This window comes from Borostomias antarcticus (assembly GCF_949987555.1).
Source record: "Borostomias antarcticus genome assembly, chromosome: 24".
Taxonomy (NCBI): domain Eukaryota; kingdom Metazoa; phylum Chordata; class Actinopteri; order Stomiiformes; family Stomiidae; genus Borostomias; species Borostomias antarcticus.
In genome coordinates, this window is record NC_140257.1 from 13,980,432 (window position 1) to 13,997,689 (window position 17,258).

The 17,258-nt window shown below is 45.0% G+C and overlaps 1 protein-coding gene across 1 annotated transcript in view; it reads right to left on the reverse strand.

The window, feature by feature from the left end:
* The window catches only part of LOC311325572 (voltage-gated inwardly rectifying potassium channel KCNH6-like), a gene marked incomplete at both ends in the record, with an annotated part of 56,917 nt that overhangs the window by 38,861 nt on the left and 798 nt on the right, over positions 1–17,258 (reverse strand). Inside the window, 3 exons of the mRNA XM_084458293.1 lie at positions 117–500; positions 666–827; positions 16,103–16,333. Coding sequence (XP_084314419.1) covers positions 117–500; positions 666–827; positions 16,103–16,333 — 777 coding nt within the window. The remainder of the gene's footprint in view (positions 1–116; positions 501–665; positions 828–16,102; positions 16,334–17,258) is intronic.

Below are 17,258 nucleotides of genomic sequence, written 5' to 3' on the forward strand. Positions count from 1 at the left end.
AGAGGGAGTGGCCAGAGAAGAGAGCAGAAGGTGAAGGAAGGTTCCCGCGCTGACCGACGGGTTTTACAGGGTGGAGGTCAGTTTGTCCCTGTGTTGCTGGTTCTGATCCTACCTACCTCTGCTACTGAGTGAAGTGCACTGCCTCCTCTCCAGGAACGTCCTCCTGGTCTTGATCTCATCCACCGAGGAGGCGTGTCTCATGCTTCCCAGGCTGCCACGTGACCGGCCGGGGGAGGGACTATTCAGGACACGCAGACGGGGGGAGGGGAGGGGGCTGAAGGGGTCATCGTCGTCATCGCCGTCGTCGTCGTCCCAGAGGAGCAAGCCCGAAGACCCGCCCAGGCGCTGGTGGTCAGGCAGGGACAGCAGCTTGTCCAGAGCCACGGACTCGTGACCCAGGGCGGGGAGGTGGCGGGGGCGGGCCAGTTCCGGGTCGTCCTGCAGGGAGCCTTTACTGCTGCCGAGGGACCGCAGGAGGAGGCGGAGCCTGCGGCGGCGAGCTGGAAGGGGGGTCAGAGGTTAGGAGGGCGAGGGGTGAGAGGAGAGAACAAATGAATTGCATGTACTGCACTCAGCATTACCAAGGGATCACATCGATCAGGATGTCTTGTCGACACACACACACACACACACACACACACAAGTAAACAGCGTGTTGGTCTTACCCACGCTGAACCAGGGGAAGGACAGCTTTTGTGTGAACTCTCTGGTGGAGCTGTGGCTTGGTCTGGGGTCGGTCGGGAGTTCAAAGTTCAGGATGAACATGATGACCATACCATCCTCGTTCTTCACTGGGACCACATCAATCAGGCAGTGGAAACACACCCCTGGACACGTGCATGCACACACACACGCACACACACACACGCATACACACACACACACACACACAAATTAACACTCTAATGAACTGTGATGTGTGGGATTTAATAGTGGTATGGGTGTATGGAGGATGTGGATCACTGGAGATAAAGATGGAAGGCCTGTCTGTGGATGACCTGATGATGATGGAGTACACAAGGAAGATATATTATTGTCCTGTAGAGGGAGACAAAGAGCTGAAGAAAAGAGCTGGACCTTCACTACCAGGCCACCATTGAAGCTTAGGCATGACCTGCTGGCCACTGTGAGAGAAAGATGAAACGTACTGTAGAGTACAGTAAAACAGCATGTGGGAGAAGGTGTGTGTGTGTGTGTGTGTGTGTGTGTGTGTGTGTGTGTGTGTGTGTGTGTGTGTGTGTGTGCGTGTGTGTGTGTGTTATGCTCTCTGAAGGACAAAGAGGACGGGACAGGGTCAGGGCAGACACGCTGTATCAACCAGGATTAGAGTCACGCCACAAGCCTTAATACACCTAACAGACGTCCCACAGTCACAGAACCATCTGCTACTGGACCCACAGGCCCGCTCCAGCACTCAAATCCACATTCTGATACCTTTATTTGTGCTCACGTTTGACGAGAACACAACCTGAACACAATAATAGATGCTCAAGCCTTTCAGCCTATGGATACAGGAAGCAATGCCTCATCACAGCGCTAAAAAAATAAAAAAAAATAAAAATTCCCGCCAATCACCACATACATCGAATAGAACCTTGCCAATGCCTTTGTGCCACACACACACACACACACACACACACACACACACACACACACACACACACACACACACACACACACACACACGCACACACACAGAACTCTACTACTCTACACTACTGTAACTGCTAAATATACAACTACTGTCATTAATCAGTCGTCTTTTAAAAGATATTACCTTGGGGTTTTCTTCTTAGTTGTGTCGTTCATTTTAAAACAAGAAGAAATAAGACATGGTGACAGTGTGCTCTCCTCCCAGAGGCGTCAGAGAAGTTATCAAGTATATATATCAATACTCTATCAAGTATCAAGACCATCTGCTTCGGCAAACTCCAGAGGCAGTCCCTCTAACAACAATCTGTCCAAGAGAAATATATGCCCTTTAGAATTTGAAATTGTTTGAAAGATTTTCAAATAATATTTGATCCAGGTGTGGGTCATTTTGAGGGCAGTGGCCATTATGGGCGGCAGAGAAACAGGACCATAGTGGTTTTTATTTATTTATAACATAAGCACTGTATCAACTGGGAATAAATGATAGGATTATCAGAAAGGATTATCCCCCTCTCCCTGACCTATACAGTAGCAACCTCTCTCTCTCTTTCTGTGTCTTGTTTTCCCTCCCACACTCTCTCCATCCCAGCCTGCTCGCAGATAATGATAGCTCGTACTGTAGCTCATGTGCAGATAATGATAGCTCCTACTGTAGCTAATGTGCAGATAATGATAGCTTCTACTGTAGCTAATGTGCAGATAATGATAGCTCCTACTGTAGCTCATGTGCAGATAATGATAGCTCCTACTGTAGCTCATGTGCAGATAATGATAGCTTCTACTGTAGCTAATGTGCAGATAATGATAGCTCCTACTGTAGCTCATGTGCAGATAATGATAGCTCCTACTGTAGCTCATGTGCAGATAATGATAGCTCCTACTGTAGCTCATGTGTAGATAATGATAGCTCGTACTGTAGCTCAGGTGCAGATAATGATAGCTCCTACTGTAGCTCATGTGCAAATAATGATAGCTCGTACTGTAGCTCATGTGCTGATAATGATAGCTCCTACTGTAGCTCATGTGCAAATAATGATAGCTCGTACTGTAGCTCATGTGCTGATAATGATAGCTCGTACTGTAGCTCAGGTGCAGATAATGATAGCTCCTACTGTAGCTAATGTGCAAATAATGATAGCTCCTACTGTAGCTCATGTGCAGATAATGATAGCTCCTACTGTAGCTAATGTGCAGATAATGATAGCTTCTACTGTAGCTAATGTGCAGATAATGATAGCTCCTACTGTAGCTCATGTGCAGATAATGATAGCTCCTACTGTAGCTCATGTGCAGATAATGATAGCTTCTACTGTAGCTAATGTGCAGATAATGATAGCTCCTACTGTAGCTCATGTGCAGATAATGATAGCTCCTACTGTAGCTCATGTGCAGATAATGATAGCTCCTACTGTAGCTCATGTGTAGATAATGATAGCTCGTACTGTAGCTCAGGTGCAGATAATGATAGCTCCTACTGTAGCTCATGTGCAAATAATGATAGCTCGTACTGTAGCTCATGTGCTGATAATGATAGCTCGTACTGTAGCTCAGGTGCAGATAATGATAGCTCGTACTGTAGCTCATGTGCTGATAATGATAGCTCGTACTGTAGCTCAGGTGCAGATAATGATAGCTCGTACTGTAGCTCAGGTGCAGATAATGATAGCTCCTACTGTAGCTCATGTGTAGATAATGATAGCTCGTACTGTAGCTCATGTGTAGATAATGATAGCTCGTACTGTAGCTCATGTGCTGAACAGTGTTCCCCTCTAGAACACATTTCAATAGCCTTCGGAGGTTGCTGCACTAGTGGTCTGTCTTTTCTTGCTCAGCCACACACACACGCACACACACACACACACACACACACACACACACACACACACACACCAATCTCTCTCTCTGCTGACAGAGCAGTAAAAGTCATCACATAGTTGTACAGCCGTATATTGATATATTAGTATATTCCTCCAGCTTCCCACCTTGTGATTGATCCCCAATCCCAAACTGATCACAGGGGAATAATATGGTTCCTGGTTTCCAGAGTGGAAGTGAGGATAGATGACTGTGTATTGGCTGTCTGCCCCCATTATGCGTGTAAATGAGTGGTGAAACACAATAATGTCTGCATTCAGAGGAATGTTATTGATGTTATTGATCTCTGATAACCATTAACTGGGGCCCAGAGGAAATCAGGCTTCTCTAAAACAGCATCTGAAGCTTCTCTCTCGAACAGGTCAAAACATTTACCAGCAAACACTTACTGCATAATGACCCTAGGCTGGATCAATCACCCAGGTTCCACTCTCCAAGCATGGACATATGGGGCTGCACAAAAAAACACCAAGACCATAATTTCTGCCACAAAACAATTTCCGGAAATATTCCAATCTTGTGCAACCCACCAATGACATCATACTTTATGTTCATGCTTTGAGAGTGGAACCTGGGTGAAAGATTGGAATATTTCAGGAAATGGTTTTGTGGCAGAAATTATGGTCTGGGCCCCACACTGTAAACAACACTGTTGTGAATCGGCATGGTTCAACGTGCAAAAGCTGTATGAGAAGAGGGATGTGACTGTGTTAGCCTGAGACCAACTGAGCAGGTTGATTGATCTGGACCTCTACGAACTTGAAGATGAACAGCTTTGTGTATAAAGCAAACAAGGTATTATGTTATGAGAAATGGGTTATGAACCTGACTGCAGCGACAGCCCTTATGTGGTGTTGCTACAGTTAGGTTCATCGTGCAAAACATTTCTCACTAGAAACGGTGCACAGACCTCCGGCCATGATTGCATTCCAAGGCTCTGTGCGTTTATATTATATTGCACTGTACTTTAGATTGCTATTCTTGCACTTTGCCTTCAGCACTAGATTATGCTCTTAGTCACTTGTTTTAGAGAGAAGATGCACCTGTGACTTCTGGCAAGTAGTAGTACATTGGCTCTTCCTACGTTAAATGCAATTATTGTTAGTCGCTTTGGATAAAAGCGTCTGCTAAATGACTGTAATGTAAATGTAATGTTTAGACATGCGTACAAGCAGGACATGTTTGGTACTGCTGCATTTTTTGGGACTTGGGAATGTGGCAATTCCCACATTCATTATTCTAACAATATCTTAGTTATATTAGGTAGGCTAGGTTTAAGATATCGTTTAGAGTAGGATTATTTTAGATAGATGAGGGGCTATCTGCGTGCACTCGGCAGAAGGTACCGTGGCTACGTTGAGTCGACGGCGGCGCCAGGAAGATGCTACCTTTTCCTTTCCTAACCTGCTCTTGGCGACTATATTTGCTAGGAGCCAGGGCCAGCTACACTCACTAGGGTCAGGTAACTCCACTTCCATGCCAAGGGGTTGGGTAAGCTTGTGGATGTGCATAACTTTACCTTCTGAACTGTTGGATAAGCTTAAGTCACTGCTCCACAGCTAGCTATAGTTTGTGTACGAGCCAGGCTAGGGTCGTGCACGTGACAATTACCAATAGGGGGAATTCCCGACATTCATTGTCAATAATTCCCCCCATTCATTGTCAATAGGGGGAATTGAAACGACCATACCTCCACATCGGAAGGTGACAGAGACACGTGGTTTGACTGGCGTAAAGCTCTCGACCTAACAAACGCAGCACCACCAAACACTCCCTGCTCGCACGCACGTGCACGCACACAGAGCCATGAAATGCATTCATGGGCGTAGGTCTGTGCTCTCTGAGCACCATATCTAGTCGCATTATGAGTTGCTACAAGGACCGCAGGTCAGCGGTAGGAGAGACGTCTCCTGAGACGAGTCCTCCTGGTGATCTGACGACCTGGATTCAAAAAGTGGAAGTTTTTCTTTGAGGCTGAACTCACTCAGCCTGTGGAATACGCCAGAATACAGTACAGCCATTAATCCTAGCCCAATATGGTCATCGGTCTGACTAATAATAGTTATACCAGTCAGGTAATCCATCAGTAAGATTAACAAGGGAATCATCCCTCAAGTTTATAGATTATTAATATATATATATATATATATATATATATATATATATATATATATATATATATATATATATATATATCTTAATCCCCCTTGAGTCCTTCCTAACCCTCCTAAATTCTTCACCTTCATCTGTGCTTCATTTGGACTTATATTACAAAGTGTTCATTTGAGGAGGAGTTGTGTTGTCTTGTGTGAACAGGCCTCGCAGAGTCGGGGGAGTTGGCTCTGTGTTTATGAAGAGGCTGAATGTCAGGGTGGCAAAGCCCACCAAGGAGACTCATTATGGGGGAAGACAATAATAGAGGCTCAAGGGGGGCTTGGAGCTCCAGAGGAGGGGACTTGTGTGTGTGTGTGTATGTGTGTGTGTGTGTGTGTGTGTGTGTGTGTGTGTGTGTGTGTGTGTGTGTGTGTGCATGGGGAACTGAAGAGGTTTGGCTTGTCTCTCTCTCTCTCTCTCTCTATCTCTCTCTCTCTCTCTCTCTGAGCAGTTTTACCAGAAAGGGTGTGTGTGTGTGTGTGTGTGTGTGTGTGTGTGTGTGGGGTGTCACTAATTGCTAAGTCTAATCTACCCACCCTGTGTTTCCCTGACTGATGTGTGAAGCTGATCTCCAAGCCTCATTAACAAACAGTATTTAGTAGCTAGTCTGTCCTCCCTGGGACTATTTAACAATAACAACACATTAAAAAGACAATCTCACACTTCTGAGAAAAAGTCATTCTAACTTTCATTCTAAGTTTTCAAGGAAAATTGCAAGTTTTATGACTATGGCCCTGGAAGCACAGTTCTGGACAATAGTAGGCTATTTCATAATAAGATGAGAAGGAGACTCAGTTGACTGTGACAATGGCCATTAGAGAAGGATGTCCAGATCAAAATGTGGTGTTAAAGAAATAAGTATGCTGAGTATGCTCTTTAAAAAGGTCAATACTTGGTAAAGCTGTCATAATGTCCTTATTCAAACCCCTCAGCTGACTGCTCTCCCCTCTCAGTGCAAAAAGCAATAAAACGCTCCCAAATAACAATAGCAGAACTGACAGAGGGGTGTAAATGTAACATGAAATATTCATCCAGAGGAGATCTAATATCATTTATGTGCCAGTTTGTCTTTGTTCCGAAGTGATGGGACAGTGAGATGGTTATTTCCGCTGAGATTCATTTATGTATCGTAGATAGACAAATAGACAAAGAGTGAAAGTGTGAAAGTGTTTGGCTTCTCAATTTAATTTTCACTAGTGGCTTATTTCCTGTATCAGTGGTTGGTGGTGATTAAGAGCTTAGCTGGATCTTATCTCTCTCTAACCCTCCTCACTATGTGCCCTCTTTTCCTGAACCCCATTAGGAGTAACATGGTGGATGAATGTTACACTTGCCAGTTGTCTTTAGGCGACAACAAAACACTTTAAATATATATATATAGGCGTGGTCACGAGAACTGCCACGTGCCTCCACTTTCTACACATTGTTGTTTGTTACCATAGCTACCTCCATGATACGCGCTTGCTAGCTAGCGTAGTATATCAAAGTATCAACAGCTACTGTAAGGATGCTGCGACTTTTCCAATACACATTTTTGCTAGCCAGCCAAGTTAGGATAAAAGTACAACTACAACGTCACTGAAACGTCTATGAAAGCAAACTAACTTAAAGGACCATACGGAAAAGTATTTGAAACTAACTGGGACGAGTTTGTCAGCGCAACGAGTGAACAATTTAAAAATATGTTTTAAAGCCATCATGTTCAACTTTTGAAATGTAAGTAAAACACGAAAATGCAAACATCTTTTAACATGAGCTTTACTTCGGAAAATGGATTGCGATAATGTGATATATGTTGGGTGACTAGTTTAAGGAGATCAAATCCTATTTAGACCGGTATGGTCCTTTAAATGAAATGGTAGGCAAGTAGTTATTTTCATGTGGCTCGCTAGAGGAGAACATTCTCAACTGGTTGAAAATAGGACAATACTGTACATTTAATACGCCTCTACAGAACAGACATATTTAATACTTTCAGTTTGTTCTTGTGCAAATAGCATGATGAAGTAACTGGTGCATGTTTATGAGCAATATCTAGCCTACAGGGCAATGAAAGGAACAGCCCCCTCCTACCTCTAGGCCGCTACGCTCTGCTACCTCAGGGCGACTGGTTGCCCCGTCACTCCGAGGCTCCTGCGGTCAATCGACACGGTCACGGCTCTTCTCTGTCCTGGCCCCGTAGTGGTGGAACGAACTGCCCACTGACGTCAGGGCATTAGAGTCGCTGCGTATCTTTCACCGCAGGCTCAAAACTCATCTCTTCAAGAAGTACTACTGTACAACAATCCTTCCTCCTAAGCACTTATTGTATTTTATTGTATGGTATTGTATTGCATTAATTACTTTATATTGCTATTCTTGCACTTTGCCTTCAGCACTAGATTATGCTCTTAGTCACTTGTTTTCGAAAGAAGATGCTCTTACTGTAGTAGTACATTGGCTTTTCCTACGTTAAATGCAATTATTGTTACTCACTTTGGATAAAAGCGTCTCCTAAATGACTGTAATGTAATGTAATGTAATGAGCAATATCTACTGCCCTCTAGTTCTAGTGTGCAATGGTAGTGGCTACTCCTGATTGGTCCAAATCTCAAACTTACAACAGAATTTTGCCTGCGGTAAAATCCCAGCTGTCGCTGGCGGCAGGTGATAAAAGCATTCTGTGGTACTTGAAGTAGGAATATGCATTTATGCAATATGCATTTTTATGCATACAGCATACTGCATGCAAAGTACAGAAGTACGTGCTAACAGCAGTAAAAGTCAAAATAGACTGCACAGCTGCCAGCCGCTGATTCTGTGCCCGGTCTCCCATAAGAGCTATAAGCTCAGTCCTGGGGGTATGAAGAAGCCGGCTGTTTCCAGATCCAAGATTGCACTTTGAGTGGTGTGGGAGTTCTTTATGGTACAGTAGGGAGGTGCATTACCATGGATGCATTTAAAGGTTAGGAGAAGGGTTTGGAACTCAGTCCTGTAGGAGACAGGGAGCCAAATTGGGGATAGGATAGGATAGGGGTGACGGGGGTATATTTCCACGCGCTCATCTGGATTCTGGCAGCACTGTTCTGGAGGTACTGGAGCTTTTGGAGGGATCCCATGAACATTTGCCACAGTTTGAACAGTGCGTTGCAGTAGTCCAGCCTTAAGGGGTAACACTTTACAATAAGGGTACATTAATAAGCATTAGTTAATGCATTATTAAGCATTAAGTAACAGTTTACTAATGTCTCTATTAACCATTTACTAATGTTATTTATGTTAACTAAGGTTAACTCACCTAACCCTAACCCTAACTAAGGTATTAATTAACATTAGTAACCTAACCTAACCCTAAATAAGCATTAGTTAACAGTTAACTCATGTTTTTTGTGACCCTTATTGTAAAGTGTGACCCATTAAGGAGACAAAGGCATGGACAAGCTTCTCAGCATCAGTCAAGGTTAAAGTGGGACAGAGTTTGGCGAAGTTTTTAAGGTGGTAGAATGATGCCTTACAGAGATGTTTGATGTGGGTGTCGACAGGGAGCGATCAGACTTGACAGAGGTTGGTGATTGAGGAAAAGAGAGCGATGGTTTGGCCTTCAGTGGTGAGGTGGGTTATGGGAGAGTGAGTGCTGGACCTGGTATGGGACGCCGACCATTCATTCTGTTCATCATTACGGCGGGATCAGACTAGACGCACAGGCACAGCGAAGCAGAAGAATCGGCGTCTCGTCTACTTTTTCTCGAGCCGCGAGCGAACGCTTGTGATTAAAGTAGAGGAGCAGGGTTGCTTGGTTACCAGCGCGGAGAAATGCACTTCTGGTGTGAACAGCCCGGCTCGCTTGAGTATTGATGCTTGTCGGCGCTGTCACATCCAGTTTGAACGTGGCGTTATTGTTGTCAACCATTCATTCCGTTGCTCTTGGAACTTGTGAATTCCTACATGTACATAGAAATCAATCAATCAATCAGTCAATCAAACAATCAAACAATCAACTAATCAATTATTAACAAATCAATTATTCAATTAATCTGTCAATCAATCAATCACCCAGTGCTGCCCTAGCATACATGTCAAATGGCTGATGGAAGACCACAACCGTTTCCCAGGAATACTGTATATGAAACCATCTTATGAAACTACAGTAGCTTTAATCAAACTGTTGAAGGATACAAATGGACTGTCCTCTCCATCGCCGTGAGTGCATCCCAGTCTGTCAGCGTGTGTGAGCTCCTTTAGCAAGGTCATCCAACCACAGGAGAGGGCCCAGTCACTCAGGAGCGCGCTAGATTATCACTGTACATCTTCAGCGTCAGAGGCACAAAATACGCCAGTTGCCCTGAAACTGGCGAACACATTCATTCCCACGTCTGGCTGTTTTTCACGGAGGTTGTCTCAAGGTTGCCGTCGTTGGCCAGTGTAGCCAGGAGATATTTCAGGTTATGATCACAGCATGCAACTAAAGTGAAACGTTTTTGTTTTTTTGCGACTCTCTTTTTAACTGGATGCTTTCAAATAGTTTTATAATTCACTGTGCTGACAATGAAGAGAAGTAGAAAAGAAATGCCAGGGTGGTACTGCAGGTAGCCACGGGTTTTAAATAAATATCAGGGTTGTACAGGCAGGTGGTCATGTTTGGACTGTGTCTAGAATATATTTCTCCGTTTTTAAAAGCCTGGCCTTTGAATGGAGGAGGCGTAGGTTAAGTGGGAGAGAGGGGTGAACCAGAACAATAGGAAGCGAACGTTGTAACAGCTCCAAGGACGATTACTCACGACGCCACTCACATCCCAGGAGTACCCACTGGATTTGCGGTTGTTACGTAAGAGGTCGAAGCACAGCGTCTGCACGATCTGCTCTCAGCGTTTGAAGGGGAGCAGTGGGTGTGTGGAAAATGCGTAGACAGACGCACAAAGACACAGATTAGACTGGGTCTGCTTGTACTGTGTCAGACGTGGGTCAATTCCACTGATCAATGAGGTATTCAAAGTAATCAAGGTGCATTGTGTTTCCCTTGAAGTTTGCACTTATAGTTGCACAGGTCCATTGGTTTCATCGACCCAGGTTTGACAAATGAAGGGCACCACAAGTATTATAAGACAGTACTTGCAAATAATATTTCACCAACCTGTTGTTGAAAAAAGCTGTGATTTTACTATTCTTCACGGTCAAATTACAAAAAATATAAACATAACATAAACATAACAAACTCATATATTCATGAACTGGAACTCTCATCATTAGTGTGTTGATTTATTTGATGTACTGCAGGTGGAACACACCCACTGTTTCTGGTCAATAGACCCCCCTAGTTTAACATTCACTGTGATTGCTTTTTGGGGGATTCATTTCTAAGAAGTTATTGATGACACATTTTGCTTGTCACTGTTAAATGTCTGCATGACCATAAGCAAAAACAAGCTGTTTCCACACGTTTTTTCCAGTCAGCTAGCATTCAGTGGCGCAGACAAGGTGTCTTAAAACAATCATGGAGTTGTTTTGGTGACAATGAGCGCAAAATATATCAGTGACACCACCAACCTATCAGAAAGTGTACACATGTTGCAAATGTTGAATACACCTAAATGGCATTTCGCTAACAGGTTTGAAGGAGTACTTCCAAGGTTAGTCAACAAATTAATTGGTGTATATGAAGTTTAATACCCCCATAACTTAACTGTAGATCAGGGAACTGTCAGTAAGATCAGCTCTTAACTGTAACAGCAGCATAACTGTACTGGAGACCACATCGCCTGCATAATAGAGAGCCACCACTGCATCACTGTGTTCTGTGTGTGTGTGTGTGTGTGTGTGTGTGTGTGTGTGTGTGTGTGTGTGTGTGTGTGTGTGTGTGTGTAACTGTTGAAATCCCAATCATCCCAACACGCAGAGAGAGATGAGGCAGGTAGAAAAGGATCCAATCAGACGGCCTTCATATAAAAGGACTATCTATAGAACATCTCTCTCCCTCTCTCTCTCTTTCTCTCTGTCTCTCTCTCTCTCTCTGTCTCTCTCTCTCTCTCTCTCTCTCTGTGTCTCTCATTTCTAACCAGCTCAGCAGAGGTGGTGCAGACCTCTGCAGAAGTAGAGGAGACAGGACATCGCGACTACAATGTTGCTGGTTTTTAACCTCACAAGAGATATGTAGTGGAGAGTTAAAAGTTAAGGCGAATATACCGCATCGGTGGTAACCAATCAATTCTGTGTTAATTAATTAATTAATTAACTAATTAATTAATGATTTAATTAATTATTTCTTTTCTTTTTTATTTTCTTTTCTTTTCTTTGCGATAGCTGCGACCACGTGCCTGTGCGAGCTGAACAGTAGGCTGCAAATCTTTTCAATCTGCCTGAATCTTCTCCTCTCTTGTCTAATTAGGGGTTCAGTAACAGCTGCGGTGCCTCTGTGGTGTGGCAACAGCAGCATTGCACTTTTACCTTTTTGTGGACCTGCGTCAGATGAAGGCCACAGAAGTGAATCTTTCCACATTCCACTCCCCCCACCCCAAGCACTACCACACATCAGCCCAATCAGGGTTTGACAGAGTGGACCATACCATCTTTGGTATAGAGGGAGATCTCCCCTCGACCTCTACCTTAGCGTTACCCTTTGCCATGTACTGTATGTAACTAACACTGTGGGTCATATCTTTGCGGTGGGGGTCGTACCATCTTTGCTTGCATCTACTGGTGTAGATGTCCTCAAGGTGGGGGAGTGGCCCCACTAAGGTACGTTCAGCTGACCGTACTGTACCCTACATAGAGTTACTGTACTGCTCTGGTCGTCATACATTTGCAAACTATTCCCTGTCGTTTCTCAGTCCGAAGCAGTCTACTCCTGTAAAGTGGAACGCTGCTGCTGTCCTATTTTGAGATGGCCGGGGGGGGGTATCTGCCATTCTCTCCACTTTTGACTGTCTGTGCACGTCCTCTGGACTCAACACACAGCCTCTCTCCTTTGGAGAATACAATCCCACCTCCGGATCTCCGCGAAGACTCTCTCTCCGCTCTGGCGTGACACCGCTTGATCATATTTCTGTATTATTAGCACGGTGACACGGTGCCTGGTTCCTAGGATAATGGGGTGCTTAGCATCCTCCGCTAGGTCTGTAGCATGGCGCAGCCTGCTGCTTACTCTTATGAGGCCTTGGGTATCGACCTCGGGGGCTAAAGTCAGCAGAGGAGTGATTTATTTATTTATTTGTTTGTTTTTAAAGACATTTTTTAGGGCATTTCTGCTTTATTAGGATAGGACAGTGTAAGGACTGACAGGAAATGGTAAATGGACTGCACTTATATAGCGCTTTTCCACCTTAGCGGCACTCAAAGCGCTTTACAATGGCCTCTCATTCACCCATTCACCTTAGCGGCACTCAAAGCGCTTTACAATGGCCTCTCATTCACCCATTCACACACCAATGGCGGTAGCTGCCATGCAATTTGGGGTTAGGTGTCTTGCTCAAGGACACTTCGACATGTGGACAGTCGCAGCTGGGATTCGAACCGCTGACCCTTCGATCATTGAACGACCCGCTCTACCAACTGAGCTACAGGAAAGGCAGGAGAGAGAAAGAGGGAAAGACATCCAGCAAAGGGTGTGGGCCGGATTCGAACCCACGCCACTGTGTTAAGGACTAGCCTTTATATGGTACGTGCCCCAACCCATTGAGCTACCGGGGCGCCCCGAGGAGTGATTTCTTGAGCTCTGTCTCATCCTGAGCCTCCACTTTGGTTTGGGTGTCTAAATGCCACGGCCGTTCAACACTCTTCAGTAGTAGTTCAGGGGAGATCACTCTACTGAAGAGACATTGAGTTGGGGTGAAACCCTCGTTCTGGATGTGCGGCTTTATCCGTGCGGCTGGCTTCGCGTAGGGCGTCAAGGTGGGTATATTGGCAATGGCTGCACTTCTTCTTCAGGTTGCATTCGGAGGCGTTGTGGGGGGGCTCACTCCTACTGCCTTTTTTAAATATTTCTCCTGATGAGTAGGTTCTTGAGGGGAGGGCTATATGCTAAAGCTCCTGACCTTGTCTCAAAGGGAGGTCGAGAGGTCATCTAGAGACGGTCCAGGGCTGTTTGGGGGGGGTGGTGATTATGTTCCTGCCTGTGTTTGGGTATTTTGCTGAGGATGTGCTTCACGTTTGAGCTGTGGTTGAGTTCAAAGAGTCCGTCCTGCTTCAGGGCTTCAACACCCCCACTAGTGATTGCACTCGAACTGAAAGACCATCCAGTGCTCTATCATCTCTGGCCTGTGGTCGTTGCTCAAATTGCCAGGGTCGCCTGTATAAATCATCCGGTGCTTCTAGGGGAAGCTGTGTAGGGCTGTCTGATTTAGCGTGGGCTAGCACTAGGCTGTGTGCTCGAGGGTGTTTTCGTTGCCTGAGTAGGACGGCATATTTGTAAGTCTCCGGCTGTGATTTATCAAGGAGTGTTCCCAAGCCTCATGGGGATTGTTGTCACAACGATTTGCGCCTTCCTTGATGATCGGGTTGGGGGCAGACTCTGGGGGGAAGACTCTGAGACTCTGGAGAGTGCTAGCAACTAGTTCTACTTGTTGCTCGGCGGCTGCAATTTGCAGCGGCGTAGACTCTCTCAAAGCGTCATAATTTTGTCTGGCTAGATCCAACATGGCCTCCCGCATGTGTCGCCCTCCGTTCTGGGCAGCTGCGTCCCGTAGGCGCGCTCTTTCGAGAGCAGCCCTGGTCGACTCCGCTCGTCGCCTCGGCGTTTCCCGCGTAAGCCGCTCTCTGTTCTCGGCGGCTGCAGACGGTTTTTGCGTTCTCTTTCGAGAGCGACTCGCGTCGTCTCCTCCGCAGTTGCGGACTGTATGCGCTCTCATATTTACGAGCAACTTCGTCCTTTCGTGGCGCTGCTTACACAACAGTCGTGGCCCGCTGTCTAACTATTATCCAGCAGTACTCTGCTTTGACTCTTTCTAGATGATACAGAGCTGTTTGAGCCCCTTCTAGAGGACAGGAAGCTGTTTGCACCAGGGCTGCTTGGCCTAGTCTGAGTCAGGTCATCTCTGCTCAACTGATGCCTTCTCTCTGCACTACAACTAGCGGTTGAGGTAGTCGAGCTAGAGCTACTACTCCTTCTAAGCTGGGTGAAGCTGCCGGCACTTAGACTAGCTACATCACCCATACTGTGACGAGCAGGGGTGTTGACTGGATCTGGGTGGTTAGTTCTAGGTAGAACTAAGCTAGTTGTGCTTGTGACCTGCACTCTATCGGTGCTGCAGTTAGAGCGAAGTTGGGGGGGCTGTAGAATCCTATTTATTTAAACTAATATCCTAAATCTTATGTCTAGTGGGAGCAGTATGGGGAGCTCTTGTTGTGAGGAAGTCCAAATGTGGGGATGATGTATGATGATGATGTTGATGATGATGATGTTGAAGAATGGCGGTCTGATGTCCTCCTCTTGGGCACGCTACATCGGCTGCTCTTATTGAATGGCTCGACAAAATGGCTGCCCGGTACTGTGTCTAAAGTCCACTATGACCGTCCGGTGTTGTGTCTAAAGTCTACCATGCTTGTCGAGGCACGAGCGCTCACAGTAAATTAATGTATCTCAGCTTAAACACGCGATCAAGATCTCTACAAACTTCTTTATATGCACTTAACTCACCTCAAATTACTCTGTGACTGTAAGCAACAAATTACTAACCGTCTGAACATTAGTTACTCAAATAAACTGTTAGCTACTTGCTATTTTCTTGTAGGCAGACATCACTCTGACTACTTTCATTGGAGACCACGAGAAAAGAGGGTGAAAAGCACATGTGACAGAACTATGAAGTCAATCACCGAGAGGCACGGTGATGCTTCAGTAGATATGCACCGAGGATTTGAACCTGCTCCCCCCTCACATTGGACAGGCAACCTCAGTTGACAGTTTTAAGAGGCAGCTCAAAACTTGCTTTTAATTGACTTTTTTTGGACTGACTTTTTTCTCTTTTTTGTCGCATTTTACTGTATTTTACTATACCATTCTATTTGATCTTACTTTTTTTATTGCCTTCTATTTTTATTATGTTTAAATTGATATTTGGGTTTTTGTTTTTAATGGCTCTTGTGTAAAGCACTTTGAATTGAATTTTATGTCATGAAACGTGTCCTATAAATAGTTGACAACTTGACAACAATACAATATAGAAAATAACAAACCAATACAAAGTGGGTCGTATATCTAAACCATGTTTAAGTGATAAAACTACTGTATACTGGGCTGGGGGAGGGACTGGATCTCTGGTACTAAGTTATCTACTAATCTGATGTATTCTCATACAAAATGTAGTGACTCTACGCCTGCTAAATGACACTTGTAAGCCTTCATAACAGGTGGTAATGTCTTTGACGTCAGGTGGAGAGCTTCCTCTCCGAGTCTAGCTCACAACGTTTACATGTTTGATGGGATGGGAGAGCGGGGTTTGGGTCGTACCATCTTTGGTGTAGAGGGAGATCTCCAGCTTCCTCTCCTCGGAGCCCAGCAGAGCCTTGGCCATCTGGGCCACGGCGGGCCTCCGCGTGTGCGGCCCGTACAGGAAACTGCAGGTGCACGGCTTCTGCATGACCTCGGAGCGCGTGTAGCCACACATGCCGCAGAAGGCGTCGTTGCAGAAGATAATGGCGCAGTTCTCCACGCGCGCGTTGGCGATGATGAACTTGCGGTCTGGGGGGGGGAGGAGAAGGAGAGAGTTAACACGATGGTCTGGGGAGGGAGGAGAAGGAGAGAGTTAACACGATGGCGGGAGGGGGCGAGGAGGAGGAGGCTGTAAACTGAATTATTTATCAGTGTTAAAGATGTGAGAAGATTCCTCTGGGAGCGCCCTACTGAGTGTTAGTGCATCCCCTGAAAGGCAAAACGTTTTTTCCTGGAGCCTACTACTACAAAAGTGTAGATCAATTGATTATGTAAAAACCCCCTGAGAAATACTTCAAACTCTTTGAAAAAAAATGTTCCAGACAGAACCTTTGTCAGATCCCTTTTGGGACCAAATTAGAATTTCGCCTCTATTAAAGAATCCTGTAAAAAAGGTGCAGTTTGAACCCCATAATGGTTCTGTCTGACCTGAGAAGTGCTCTGTCTGTAGCCTATACAGTATAAACTTTTTTTTGCATAATGAAATATTACATGAGAGTCCAGACCTCAAGGAGAAACCCACACTGGGATTTCTGTACTAGAACTTTCAACAGTCAGTGTGTTGGCTTTAGTTCTGTCCTTGTCCTCGTCTCCACAAGAATTACCAGTCAATGATGCTTGTCATTACCTTCAGAGAGTCTATATCTTTACATAATCTTGTCCTAAAAACAGACCAAGGCCCTGAGCCTTCAGCCTCTTGTATTTATGTAGAAAGAGGAGACAACTGTTGGGGGTTGGAAATTGATATCGGGGGTTGGAAACGGATAAACATAGCTTCTTCCATCCCCTTTTCAAACTGTTTATGAGTTGTATTTTATTATGTTATTTGTTTTCTCCTGTGGTGTTATGTTGCATGTGTGACGTCAATTGGTATAGTTTCAAATAAAAATGATTGAATTGAAAGTTCTTGAATGCATAACACTGGGCTTTACTGTGAACTTCTTCCCCACAGACT